This window comes from Colobus angolensis, unplaced genomic scaffold (assembly GCF_000951035.1).
Source record: "Colobus angolensis palliatus isolate OR3802 unplaced genomic scaffold, Cang.pa_1.0 Scaffold7, whole genome shotgun sequence".
In the NCBI taxonomy this organism is placed as follows: domain Eukaryota; kingdom Metazoa; phylum Chordata; class Mammalia; order Primates; family Cercopithecidae; genus Colobus; species Colobus angolensis.
In genome coordinates, this window is record NW_012120709.1 from 27,417,389 (window position 1) to 27,430,269 (window position 12,881).

At 49.6% G+C, this 12,881-nt stretch overlaps 1 protein-coding gene across 2 annotated transcripts in view; it reads left to right on the forward strand.

Annotated features, from left to right (window-relative positions):
- GRIK4 (glutamate receptor, ionotropic, kainate 4) overlaps positions 1–12,881 on the forward strand; it is a 432,235-nt gene that overhangs the window by 334,773 nt on the left and 84,581 nt on the right. For both annotated transcript variants that reach the window (XM_011926979.1, XM_011926978.1), the window contains exon 11: positions 6,279–6,386. In XM_011926979.1, the coding sequence (XP_011782369.1) occupies positions 6,279–6,386 (108 nt within the window). The remainder of the gene's footprint in view (positions 1–6,278; positions 6,387–12,881) is intronic.

Genomic DNA, 12,881 nt, shown 5'->3' on the forward strand with positions numbered 1-12,881 from the left:
GCTCTCCTTACAATTCTTTCAAGCTTGGTCCTTAGCTGCTCTACCCAGGGGTCCTGCAAAGACAGAGGCTCAGAGACAGCAGTCCTAATAGGAGCAAGAAGTGATGGCTCACAGTGAGAAAAGAAACAGACACTATGAGAAGCAGACAAATTAACTTATAAAAGTGCAGAACTGCAGGCAGTGGCCCTCCACATTTCAGTAACCCCAAGGGTAGCACTGTATCACGGCACAGTGTAATAACTGGCTTTGTAATAATAACACTGCATATTAAGGTAGACAGGCCCCCTGTTCAAGAGGACAGAGGAACATAATAATTCCTTTAGAAAGGAGTTTTGGAAACAATCGTTTTGAGTAAATAATTAAACTCTCCGAAATTTTAATGCTTAAGGAGCAAGATCATTATTAATTTATATCCACCTGTGTCTCTTGGGGATGCTGGGTAAATGATACATGTTGTGTACGTGCAAACACATCCCATATCAATTATATTTACCTACATGTTAATATTTGACTAAGCACTCCTATCATAAAATGTTTCTTGTAATGGTATAAGAATCTGTAGGTAGAAGGAGTACACATTTGTTTTAAATATTGTGGAATCAATTAAGCAGCCATTGGCCTTGTTTCAAATCCTATTTTTTCTCCTCACCAGCTTTGCGACTTAGGTAAATTATTAACATATCTGGACCCTGCTTTCCTTATGAATACAGTGGGGTGGCAGTGGGATTAGTATGCACGACCTTCTAGTGCCCAGCACAGAGCCTGTGTGAGTATGGCGGGCAGCAGTCAAGTGCTAGAGCTGGCTCGCCCCAGCCTGCAGGAGTCCGTTGCACACATCCATTCCCAGCTCTGTGCTTGGTGACATCATGTTGGCAGCTTTAAATCAGCCATAGTGGGTGTGTTTACATCACAGAAACTAGCAAATGCTACACATCAGAGCCTTTTTTTTTTCTTCCCAGGAGAGGCAGTTTGTAACATTTCCTAACTGCCCGTGGGCAGGCACTGAAGCACTGTTACTCTCTGCACCCTAGCCCTTCGCGGTCATCCTTTTGTCAGCTGAGTTGGTCTTTCTGCTCTGCTCTAACGCAGCCTACCCTACTCCTAGAATTTCTGATTTAGTCATTCTGGGGTGGGGCCCAAGAATTTGCATTTGTTTTCATTTTTAATTTTGGTTTTTAAATGTCCATCTCAGAGAAGAAGATAATTTACATTTCTGAGAACTATACTTTGAGACACCAGCCTCATCTGCCTAATCAACTAAAGCCCATAGTGTGAAACCTTTCGCAGAGCACGCAGGAGATTCCACCTTCCGCCTTGGGCAATGGTATTAAAAACTAATAAGGGTTGACACAGTACTTTGCACATACACCATCTTCCTTAATCTTAAGAACCCTATGAGATAATAATTACTATTTTCATCCCCATTTTATAGATGGGGGAAACAGGCTCAGAGGGATTCACGAACTTACCCAAGCTCACACAGCCCTTCCGCAGGAAGCCAGGTTAAACTCCTATCCAACTTTGCATCGGTGGCTCTGGTTGTCAATGCCCAGGGATGGAGTCCAGCTCCAACTCTGCATTCCCAGGGTGCTCTGGCAGGGCCACATCAGCCCAGAGGGGTGCTTTTTTCTTATTTGTATTAACATGCTATGTGTAGGCTAGCAGTGGCCCTGTCCAAATCCATACCTTCTCCTCCTTCACTGCAACCCTGGGGCCTCTAAACAGTGGAAAGGCAGAGCAAGTGCAAGAGAGAAAGTATAGAGGGAGCCAAGGAGAGACATTATTTGAAGCAAAATCAAGCCTGCACATGTGGGCATGTGGAAGCGGCTTACAAAACAGCTGTTCCTACAGGAGGCTCGGGGGGCAGGTGTCAGCAGGGTGGAGCAAAGGGATTTGGCTGGAGGCAGAGCCACAGATTGTCAGTGATGAAAGAGCTGTATCTCCTGCCCACTTCTGGCACGTGTGTGGCTTCGAGGGTGCCCAGTGGGTGGGGCAATTAGCCTGTATCCCAGGGCGCCTGGCTCTGAATCTCCCTTTCCCTCCCACTGCCTTTCTGCAATTAGATTGCACTGGATAATGGCTGCCAAGCCGCTTTGTTGGATCTGATGAGTTTATTAATTTCTTGGGGGCTAGTGGGAGGGTGGGTGGGGGATTTGTTTCCTGACTGGAGCTTGGGGTCTAATTAGTCTCTTTGCCATGTTCCCAGAGGAGGGAGGTGGGAGGGCACGCAGTTCAGGCTGTTGGATCTGGCTCTGGGTATATGGTTTCTACCCCTGGCTTTTACCTATCTCATGGCTTGGGTAAGACCAAGGAGTCTGGGGCTGGGGCTTCTTTGAACAAGTAGTTAGTGAGGATTAGACCCCTTGAGAACAGTGGAGGTGGGAAAGTGGGTAGCAGAGAGCTGAGGCCTTACTGGCTCTGTTGTGTGAGGTTTAGGATGACAGAAAGGACTCTAAGGAGTTCAGTCCTATTCCAGACATCCCAATGCTGGCATCTAGCCCGATTGCTTTTTCTGTTCTTTCTGCCTAAATACAGCCCCTCCCAACCTAGGAGACCACTGGGGGCCAATTCTATCCATTTTTCAGACAGGGAAACTGAGCCTCTTTGAGGACAATAATTTCACCTGGCTTTGTGGAATGTCGAGGCCAAGGAGAAGAAAGCTATGTATTTGGACTTAATGGATGGGGGGGGCCCCTAGTAGCCATTCCCTGGTTAGCCTGGCCTGGTTAAGTGAAGGGCACATTGGTATCCCCACCCTAAGAGACAGCAGCAGAAACAGGAAAGATCACAGAATTAGGAGTCACAGATCTAGGTTCAATCCCGTGCTACACCTGCCAGCCAGGGGACCTTAGGCAAGCCATTAAACCTCCCTGAGCTTTAGTTTCTTCTTAAACAGAAACACATGTAACTACTCGAAAGGGTTGATGGGAGAATTCAGAGATGATAGGCTTGATACATTGAACACATCAGGTGTCCAGTAACTATTACCCTTTCCCCTTTCATTTGGAAACCTAACAGCTCATCCCTCACCCCTGCAGTGAGGAGGAGGAAGGGGAATCTTGGACCATAACATGGCCTGGCTGTTCCCCTAAAGAGACAATAGGAGCTCCCAAGGCCAGAGGAGGACTCAGAGAAAGAGAAAGTGCCTTCTGCCTGTGCCTCACCAACAACAGTCTGTAGAGACAATGGTCCCCTCCCACGCTCCCTGCTTCTAAGGCCAGGCCCAGAGCAAGGGTACAAGCATAAGTAAGGCCAGCACCTGCTGTGCTGAGCCACACTGGCTGCTCGTAGGGGAGACACACAAGTAAACAAGCATGTGCAATGGAATGGTGGAGGAGTCAGACAGGATGACCAGGCAGCCTTCCTCGGGAAGATTCATCTGCACTTAAGAGTGCAGGGCTTAGTATACATGTGTAACCAACCTGCACGTTATGCACATGTACCCTAGAACTTAAAGTATAATAAAAAAAAAAAGAAAGAAAGAAATTCAGAGCCACAGGCCCTATCTGTAGATGAACTGAGTCAGAATCTGCATTTTAACCAGAGGCTGAGGTGATCCATATGCACGTTGAAGTGTGAGAAGCACTGGACACCATGTCCAAATAGTGTCCTTTTTATGAGATTCCTCATAAAATTACCTTATGATAAAGTTTATCTTAAAATAGTAATTATATGATTGTGACAGTACACATAATTAAGAAAAAAACCGTGCTTCTCCAAATAAGAGTATTTGTTACTGTTTTCAATCTTTTGAACACTGTGAATTTTGTGGTTGGTCTCATTTCCCTACCTGCTTTGGCAGTGTATGCTACCACTTTTTAGTACTGTGTGGTAGTCCTTTTTGAAAGCACTTTTCTTATCCTTTTATTTGTTGATTTGTATGTCATTCACATGCTCCCTTTGCCTTGATACCTTCAGTTTTTAAAATTGTTATATGGTGTATTAGGTGCTTCAAATTCTTGGTGGGATGAGTATAAAGAAATAAAACCAGAATAAAGAGCCTAAATATTTCTAGGAAAAAAAAAAAAAAAAGAGTGCAGGGCTTAAAGCTCAGGCCTCTCAGCTGATAGGCTGTGTGACTTCAAGTTGGGTGGGCTCTTTTGTTTTGGCCTCCGTTTCCTTATCTGTAAAACGGGGCTTGTTGTATGGATATGTATGAGGCCTTGTTTGTAAACGGCAAAGGAATGTGAACATGCACAGAACCATGCTGCCCTTGCAGAGATGGAGACAGCTGCCCACCCTGTTCCAGGTGGCATTCTTGCAGGGCATGGACGGGAGCATTTGGTCATCTCCCCTTTTCCACATGAAAGCCCCAACTGTAGAGACCGTAAGGCTCCTGCCTGGAACTGGAGGCCCACGAGAGCTCCCAGCTGATGGTCCGGGGTGGGCCTGGCTGACCCTGCCGTGCACACGCTCCACCTTCTCCAGACTGAAGGCAGGGAGCCGCTCCCTCTCACTCTCAATCCTCTGGCCCCCATAGGGCGGGAGCGGCGGAAAAGGGTGCAACATGTCTTTATTGTTGCTGGAAATTCCGTAAAAGAACCCAGAGCCCAGCTCTGCGGAGTAGAACTGCCTGGCATCTGTGGAACTTGTGTGGGTCTTCCAGGGAAGCTGCTGCTGCTGCCTGCAGAAGCCTGGCAGAGAAGGGTGTGTGCGTTTCACTGGGTTTTTAGCCAGCCGTCTCTCCTGTCTGCCCACCTAAAAACACTCAGCAACAGCAATGATTTGCCAGGGGCTCCAGTTAGTAGAGATATATTGGGATTTTATGTATATAGAGATGTGTGTGTATTTTTATATGTATAAAAAGAGTTATGGCCAGGTGCAGTGGCTCAGCCTATCATCCCAGCACTTTGAGAGGCCAAGACAGGAGGATTACTTGGGTCCAGGAGGTCAAGACCATCCTGGGCAACATAATAAGACCCCATCTCTTATTTAAAAAAAAATTAAAAAGAGAGATCCACTGGGAAAAACAAGCAATCTAAAACCTCATTTCTGTTGAGTTTAGGTTTAGGTAACTTTCCAGAGTGAAGAACTGAGTAAGCTGTGGATTTTTTTCACTTGGTGGTCTTTGAGACAATGAGACACCCAACAGTAATATATTGTACGTTTAAAAACTTGGTAAAAGAGTACATCTCGGCCAGGCGCAGTGGCTCAGGCCTGTAATCCCAGCATTTTGGGAGGCTGAGGCGGGTGAATCATGAAGTCAGGAGTTTTGAGACCAGCCTGGCCAAGATGGTGAAACCCCATCTCTACCAAAAATACAAAAATTAGCTGGGGACAGTGGCAGGCACCTGTAATCCCAGCTACTCGGGAGGCGGAGGTTGCAATGAGCCGAGATCGCACAAACGGACTGTAGCTTGGGCGACAGAACAAGACTCCTTCTCAAAAAAAAAAAAAAAGAGTACGTCTCGTATTAAGTGTTCTTATCACGATAAAATAAAAACAGAATAAGGGAAACAAAACACAATAGAGAGAGAAAACAAAAGACAACATGGAAGGAGAGCAGCATGTATTGAATGCCAGGTTAAATACATTCTTACAATGACCCAGTGAGGTTTCTATGATTATCCCCATTTTATAGATGAGGGAACATGCTCAGAGAGGTTCAGTAACTTTTCTAAGGTTTCATTGTTGAGATCTGTGTTCCTGGGTCTGGGTAAATAATGGAACACCCACTGGCACGTATATGAGAAGCTCCAAGAAGGCAGGACAAGCATTACCATCCCCATTGATAGATGGGAAACTGGGGCTCTGAAAGACGTGAATAACTTGCCTGAGTTCTCACAGCTGGTAAATGAGTCAATCTGGACTAGACCTGTTGAGGTTCATTCATTCATTCATTCAGCCATCCAGCAAACATTTATCCAAGGACACAGTTCTCTCCGGTATAGCCTTCTCATTCTTATTTTGATACTCAGAAATGATTGAAGGCAGGCCGGATCAAAAGAGCTCTACAGCCCATCCCTGCCTCAAAATAATGTGATTCCACATGTTCTGTTCCTTTCTGTGTGAGAGAACTTCACCAAACTGCATTCGTTCCTGATTTATTTCTCCATTTTCCTCTCCCACCTCTCCCCCACATCTTTATTCCTTTCTTCCCTGTTACAGCCCCCCAACCCTGGGTAATAGTCTCCCTGCTGCAGTCCAGCCCCCTGCTCCATACTGCACACCCCTCCCTGCTCATATGCAGCCCAGCCGGAGGCAGAGGTCAGTCTCTTGGCTCCTTCCAGCCCTGAAGGCCACCATTTCTTCCCAGTCCTCTCCGTTGGTCTCCTCAGATCGGCCAGTGGCACGTGGCAGAGGGCCTCAGCATGGACAGCCGCCTCTATGCCTCCAACATTTCGGACACTCTCTTCAACACCACCCTGGTCGTCACCACCATCCTGGTAAGTGGGCTCTCCCGGGCTCCCAGCTGCAGCTCCCTGGGGTGCCTCCCCGGCTCCGAGCACTCACAGTCTGCCCCTTGAACAGAAGCTGGGAGCTCTAATCACAGCACTGAGCCCAATTTCTGACAGCGTAATTACGCTCAAGTTGCTGTTTCATATGGAAATGATATTTGATGAGTTCCAGAGAAGCTGGGGGGAGGATCGGGGTGGAGAGACACCAGTTTGTGGATGCCTCTTGGGGGCACCCTGACAGCTGGGGAACCTGTGCAGGGGCAAGGGAAGGGGACCTGTGACACAGAGTGGGGAGCTGGATTCAGACCCTGAGGACCCCTGCCCCTTCGCAGCAGCCCACCTTGCTGGGTGCCTGCTGTGTACATAACAGGACCGTCCCCCACCACATCCTGAAGCAGACATGGAATGTCTGTGGGTTTACATGGCCTGTTTCTTCATTTCCTGGTGATAAAAAGAGAGCTCTCAGTCTATAGGGCAAGAGGCCAGGTGCAGTGGCTCACGCCTGTAGTCCTAGCATTTTGGGAAGCTGAAGTGGGAGGATTGAGGCCAGGAGTCTGAGACCAAGCCGGCTAACATGGCGAAGCCCTGTCTCTACTAAAAAAAAAAAAATAGAAAAATTAGCCGGGCATGGTGGCACACATCTGAAATCCCAGCTACTCGGGAGGCTGAGGCACGAGAATCACTTTAATCTGGGAGGCGGAGGTTGCAGTGAGCCGAGATCGTGCCACTGCACTCCAGTCTGAGTGACAGAGTGAGACTGTCTCAAAAAAATAAAATAAAATCTATAGGGCAAGAGACCATTTGCCCTTTTTTTTTTTTTTTTTTTTTGAGACGGAGTCTTGCTCTGTCGCCCAGGCTGGAATGCAGTGGCACGACCTCAGCTCAATGCAAGCTCCGCCTCCCGGGTTCATACCATTCTCCTGCCTCAGCCTCCCTAGTAGCTGGGACAACAGGCGCCCGCCATCACGGGCATTTTTAGTAGAGACGAAGTTTAACGTGTTAGCCAGGATGGTCTCGATCTCCTGACCTCGTGATCTGCCTGCCTCGGCCTCCCAAAGTGCTGAGATTACAGACGTGAGCCACCGTGCCTGGCCCATTTGCCCTTTTTATTTGATTCTGTTGTATTCAGTAATTGCCAAGTTCACCCTCCCTTCCCTGCCCCCCTGCCATGTGCAAGGTGCTGTACCCAGTCCTGGAGACCAAAGATGAGGAGGACTCAGTTCTATTCTCTGTCCTGAGGTTGTAAGTTAGTAGATGGGATAGGTGAAGTGCATATATGGCCAAGGTATTATTTGTCTTCCCCTCTGAAGGCCTTATGTTTAAAAGATTTGTCAATTAAACCAACTACATGTATTAAGTAGTCATTAGTTTGTTCCTCCCCTCCCCCTTTTAACTAATCTAAAGCATGTTTCCCTGCATGGCCCAGCATCTTATTAGCAGGAGATAGCCAGTGGTACCACACTGATACCATTGCAGCCCAAAACAAAGAGGCGATGCATGAGTTCGCCTCCTCAGCCTTATCATTGCTAACTGTGCAAAGTCTGCAAATGTGTCCATGTCTTTTAGGCTTTTGGAGATAATAAAAAGAGTTCAAGGACCTCCATCACTAGCTTTATGAACTACTGGGACCCAGGCGCCCTGGGCTGAAATGATTGATCTACTGTAAACAGGAGATAAAAGCCAGAAAGAGGCGCACACTTAGAGCTGTGGAGTTTCGAGGAGAGAGAGGTCCCCTCTATGGGGAGATCAGCAAAGCCTTCAGGAAAGAAGGGGCATTGACGATGGGCTCTGAAAGACAGGGAGTGAGTGGGGAGGAGGACATGAATGAAGGAGGGCATCATCAGGTGTTCAGGAAAAGCAGAAAGGTACAGGTTTTCCTGAGAAACAAACACTGGTAAGAAAGGGAAGAGGCATAAGCCAGAAAAGTGGGTTAGGTCTATAGTGCTTAGGAACTTGAATGCCAGGCTACTAAGTTTCCCTTCATTGTCATGAGATGGAGTCACTGAACATTTTCATTCATTCATTCATTCATTCATTTATTCACACGATGACTGTTTATTGGGTGCTGCTATATGCTGGGCACTGTTGTAGGTGCTCAGAGTGCCTCCATGAACCAAAAAGACAAGAATCCCTGCCTGTAAGGAGCTTACATTCCAGCAAGGAACGTGTGACAGATAGGAAAAAGCGATGTTGTCAAACAATGAATTAGAAGGCTGCAAGGCTGAGGAAAAGGAGCTGGAGCTGTGAAGGCCCTGGGGTGCTGAGACGGTCGGCAGTGTTGATACCCAGTGGTCAGAGTGGCCTCTCCGAGAAGGGGAGCATTGAGCAGAGACCTGGTGGTGAGGACACAGCAAAGTGGTTGCCTGGGGAGGGCTGTTCTTGGCAGAGGGAGCTGTTGAAGCAAGGACTGAGAGCGCAGTTCCAGCCCCCAGGGTTTCACCCACGCCCATCTCAGCTCAGCCTTAGCTTATCTGAACCAGTGTGAAAATGCCAGAAAGATGAGCGGGTTGCGGTGTCGCTGTCCAGCAGAAAGCGGGGAAGAGCCTGGCTGAGTCCACTTCGGAGGAGGGTGTGCAGCACCCAGTGTGATTGCTGGGACCTCCTTCCCGCTGACTTCTTAGTCTCTAAAAAACCTCTGGATCTGTCCTCTTCTATCCATCCTCAAAGCCCCTGCTCTAATCCAGGATTGGGGCCCCTCTACTTCTTTCTCTGGAACCGCTCCATACTCTGCTGGCAGGCTCCCTTCTTTCTCTGCCTGTCCCGTGACCCTACTGTCAGCATGGTCATTTGAAAATCAGAATTGGCCTGGCATTTCCTTCCTTATAATCCTTCAGCCACTGCCCAGGCATAACCCTTCGTAATCAGGCCCAGCCCACCTCACCTTCTCCTCCCCATGCAGCATTTGGTCTAGTGCCACTGGATGACTCAACACCTGCTCGCTGCATCCTGCCCCTGCCTGCCTTGGCACATGCTGTTCCTTATGCCTGGGTTACCCTTCCCTCTAATTTCTGTTTCCAGCTGGAAATGCCTATGCAGCTGCTCAGATGTCACGTCTCCAGTGAAGCCTTCCCTGTTCTAACTCCTGTCCTCTCCTTGTCTCCAGCATTTTGCCCTGCCCCCTTCCATTTATCTAATTAGAGGTTGTTGTTTAAAGCTCTACCTCCCCTTCTAGGATGACAGCTCCTTGAAAGTAGAGGGGCTGACACAAAGTAGGAGCTCAATAATTAGAATCTGAGTGAAGGAAGTCCTTCCTGCAGGGGTAGGGGTGTCCCTTAAAAGCCAACAAGACTTTGGGAGGGAGATGGGGAAGTGACTGGGCTGTACCTCCAGCCTCTCAGAGCTGGGAATTACACCGTGCTTGGACCTCTGGCACAGGTCCACAGCTATGCCAAGTCTGCAGGCTCCTGTTGCTAGTCTGGGAAAGTCACCCTGATTTGTGCGTGTGTGCACGTGTGTTTGTTCACATACGTGCACGTGCTCACGAGGGGTGGGGTGCAGGCCGGACACTGGTGTGTGAGGTGACACTTAACAACATGGTAAGTACAACTCAAACAGCCATTAGCCTTGGTTCTTTGCTTGTGGGTGTGTGCTACAGTGGCTGATCCGAGCCGATAGATCTCACCAGGAATGATGATCTTAATTCAGTCCCCAGGCGACTATTTGTGCGTTTTCCCTGGCAAATGAGAATCCTGAATGATTTATCCCTTAAAACTCAGCACGTATCCATGTTGTCTCCCCACTCTGGTCAGGACACACCGGGCACACTTGGGAATGTGTGGATGATTTATTGGTTAATGCCAGCAAACACATGGAAGTGGCTGCTGCTCCCATTCCCTGAACACCTTTTCTGTATCAGACCTCGTCTTCAGCATTTTGCCGCATTCTCACCTTGCGTTCACAGCACCGCTGCTAGCACTGAAACCCCCAGCATTCTCCAAAGTGGCAGTGAGCCCTGACCATCCCCATCCTTGGGCTTTCCAATGCATCTCCAAGACCTTTGAATATGTCAATAAGTTTTAAATTAACTTGAGACTAGCAAGTGTTTGGGAAGGAGCATTTGTGTCACCCCTTGGGACAATTAAAGATACAATGGGACATTACCAGTCCTGAGATGGAAACCCCCAGCCATGCCCTGTCCATGAAGCCATTCGTTTGCTTCTTACATGACTGGTAAGTGCTTAATGCTGAGCCAGGTAGGGGAACCAAGCAGGTGACGAGTCCGTCCCAGGCCCCACTCCCATTCCACCTAGAGCAGGCGCAAATCAGAAAACACTGGAGGGCGATTGTGTGGGTCCTGGCATGAGAGCAGGGTAGTTCTGAGACATGGGTTGGCACAAGAGGAGGCAGTGTGACTCTGCGGACAGAGATGAGCTAGGTGAGGCGGAAGATGGGGGAGTGTGTGGAGAGTTTGTGCAGGGAGAAGCCCTTGTGCTGAGGACAGCGTGTGTGGAAGGCAGGCCGACTGGCCCTATCTCATTGACACGACAGCAGACTCATCGTGAATCAGAATCACATCACCTTCTACTCAGAGCTCCTGCTCCTTGACGTACGACCTTTGCCTTCCGGCTGCCCACTTCATCACGCCCACACCATCACGCCCACACTCTGCTCTCCTGCACAGTCCCCCCATGACCTTGGGTCTGTCTGGCCCTCCATCTTCCCCCGCCTAGAAGCCCCTCTCAGAGTAAGCTCAACTCGTGAGGATTTCAGCACTTTCCTCTCCTGGCTCCTAGAATCGTGGTGTTTCAGGTTTCTCCACGCACACCTGTACCCAAGCCTGATTGTCCCTGCCACCCCTGCTCCCAGCTGCCTGTCTGCATCCAGCCTCTCCCTCTGCAGCTGGACCTTGGTAATCCCTGAGCCCAGCTCTCCTCTCTCCTGTCGCATCCCCTGAGTGGCTCTGCTGAAAATCTTCCCACACACCAAGCCTCAAGCCTATCTGCCCCACTTTCAGCACAACTCTGAGGCCAGCACAAGCTCCCTCCTCTCTGTGAACTCACCCACATCCTCTGCCTCACCTCCAGGCCCAGGCCTGAGCCTCACCCTGCCGCCACCCTGCCTCCACCCTGCGCTTCCTGGGCCCTTGCTCCACCAGCTAGCATGGCTCTTTCTTCCTCTTTTCTCCCCTTTTGCAGAGATTTTCCCTTCCTACCTATAAATATACCCTGGACTGTCCCATCCTAAAACACCGTTGCCTTCACCTTTCCTACACCCTGCTGCCCTTCAAGCTGCCCTCAAATGTGGGGAGTCACAGAATCACAGAACTGGGTGGGCCCCAGGACCCTCCAGTCCTGCTGTTTGCAGTGGGGAAGGAGCTTGGAGGAGAGGCGACCTGTCCTCTGTGCCTGCCGCCTTGCCTCCCTTAGCTCCTAACCTGTCAAAATGCTGGACCACCCTCACTCCTGCGGCACTCGCTCACTCCTCATCCTATGGAGTCCTGCTGCCCCCACCTTGCCTGCCTTCAGAAGGTCAGCAGTGACAAGTGATCCACACGCTGGTTCCCGGCCCTGCTTGGTCTGTGAGAATGGTGGGAGTGGCTACATCCTCTGTCTTCAAATTTTCTCCTCCTTGACGCTAAGACCACGTTTCCCTGATTTTCAGCCTTCCTGGCTGCTTCTGTGTTGTCTTCTGTGGTTGCCCTTCATTTCCCCACTCTCTTAGACCAGGTTCTCCCCAGGGCCTCTTCTTCTTCCTCTTCTGCCCTTTCTCAACTCTTCCCCTTGACGGTCTCACATATTCCCCAGCTTCAGCCTTGATGTCTGTACGACGTGTCCAATCTCTGGCCCCTGTCTTACCCTCGCTCCACATTTTAAACACCCAGTGGGGCACTTCTGCCTGCATAGCCTGCCAGCACCTCAGATTCAACCTGTTCCAAATCCTCCTCCCCTCCAGGCATTCGAGCCCCCCATGACACCACCCTCTGTTGGTCATCCACTGGGCTCCAAGGCTCTGAGGACCCACACCCAACCAGCCAGTCATCAGGCCTGCGTCTCTTATATCCCTCTGGCTTTCTCCAATCCAACCTTCCAACCTGCAGCCCAAGATTCAGGGTCTCATCTCAGAAGAGGGTCTGTCCTCACCCCTGGATGCTTCCTCTCCTACTACTTAATATTCCTTGCTCACAGCCTTGCGTCTTTAAAACACTTGATGTTTCCCCTCTATACCTTGTGTAATGTGCGGCCACCATATCCTGGCATCTGAGGCCCACCCTGACCCTAATCCATCCGTCCACATTTCTCCTCCCATCTCATCCCTGCTCACAACCTGTGCTCCAGCTACCCTGGAAGGTCTATCGTCTACTGAGCAGCCACTCAAGATCGTGTCCTTGATTGTGCCTTCCCCTGGCCCATGCCTTTCATTTGCAGCCCTTCCATCTCTCAGTGTTCTGCCTTCTCCAGAGCCCAGCTTGGATCCCACCTTCAGCTTGGAGCCTTCTCTGTACATCTCACTGGAGATACCTGCCCTCTTCCCAATGCCCTCCTT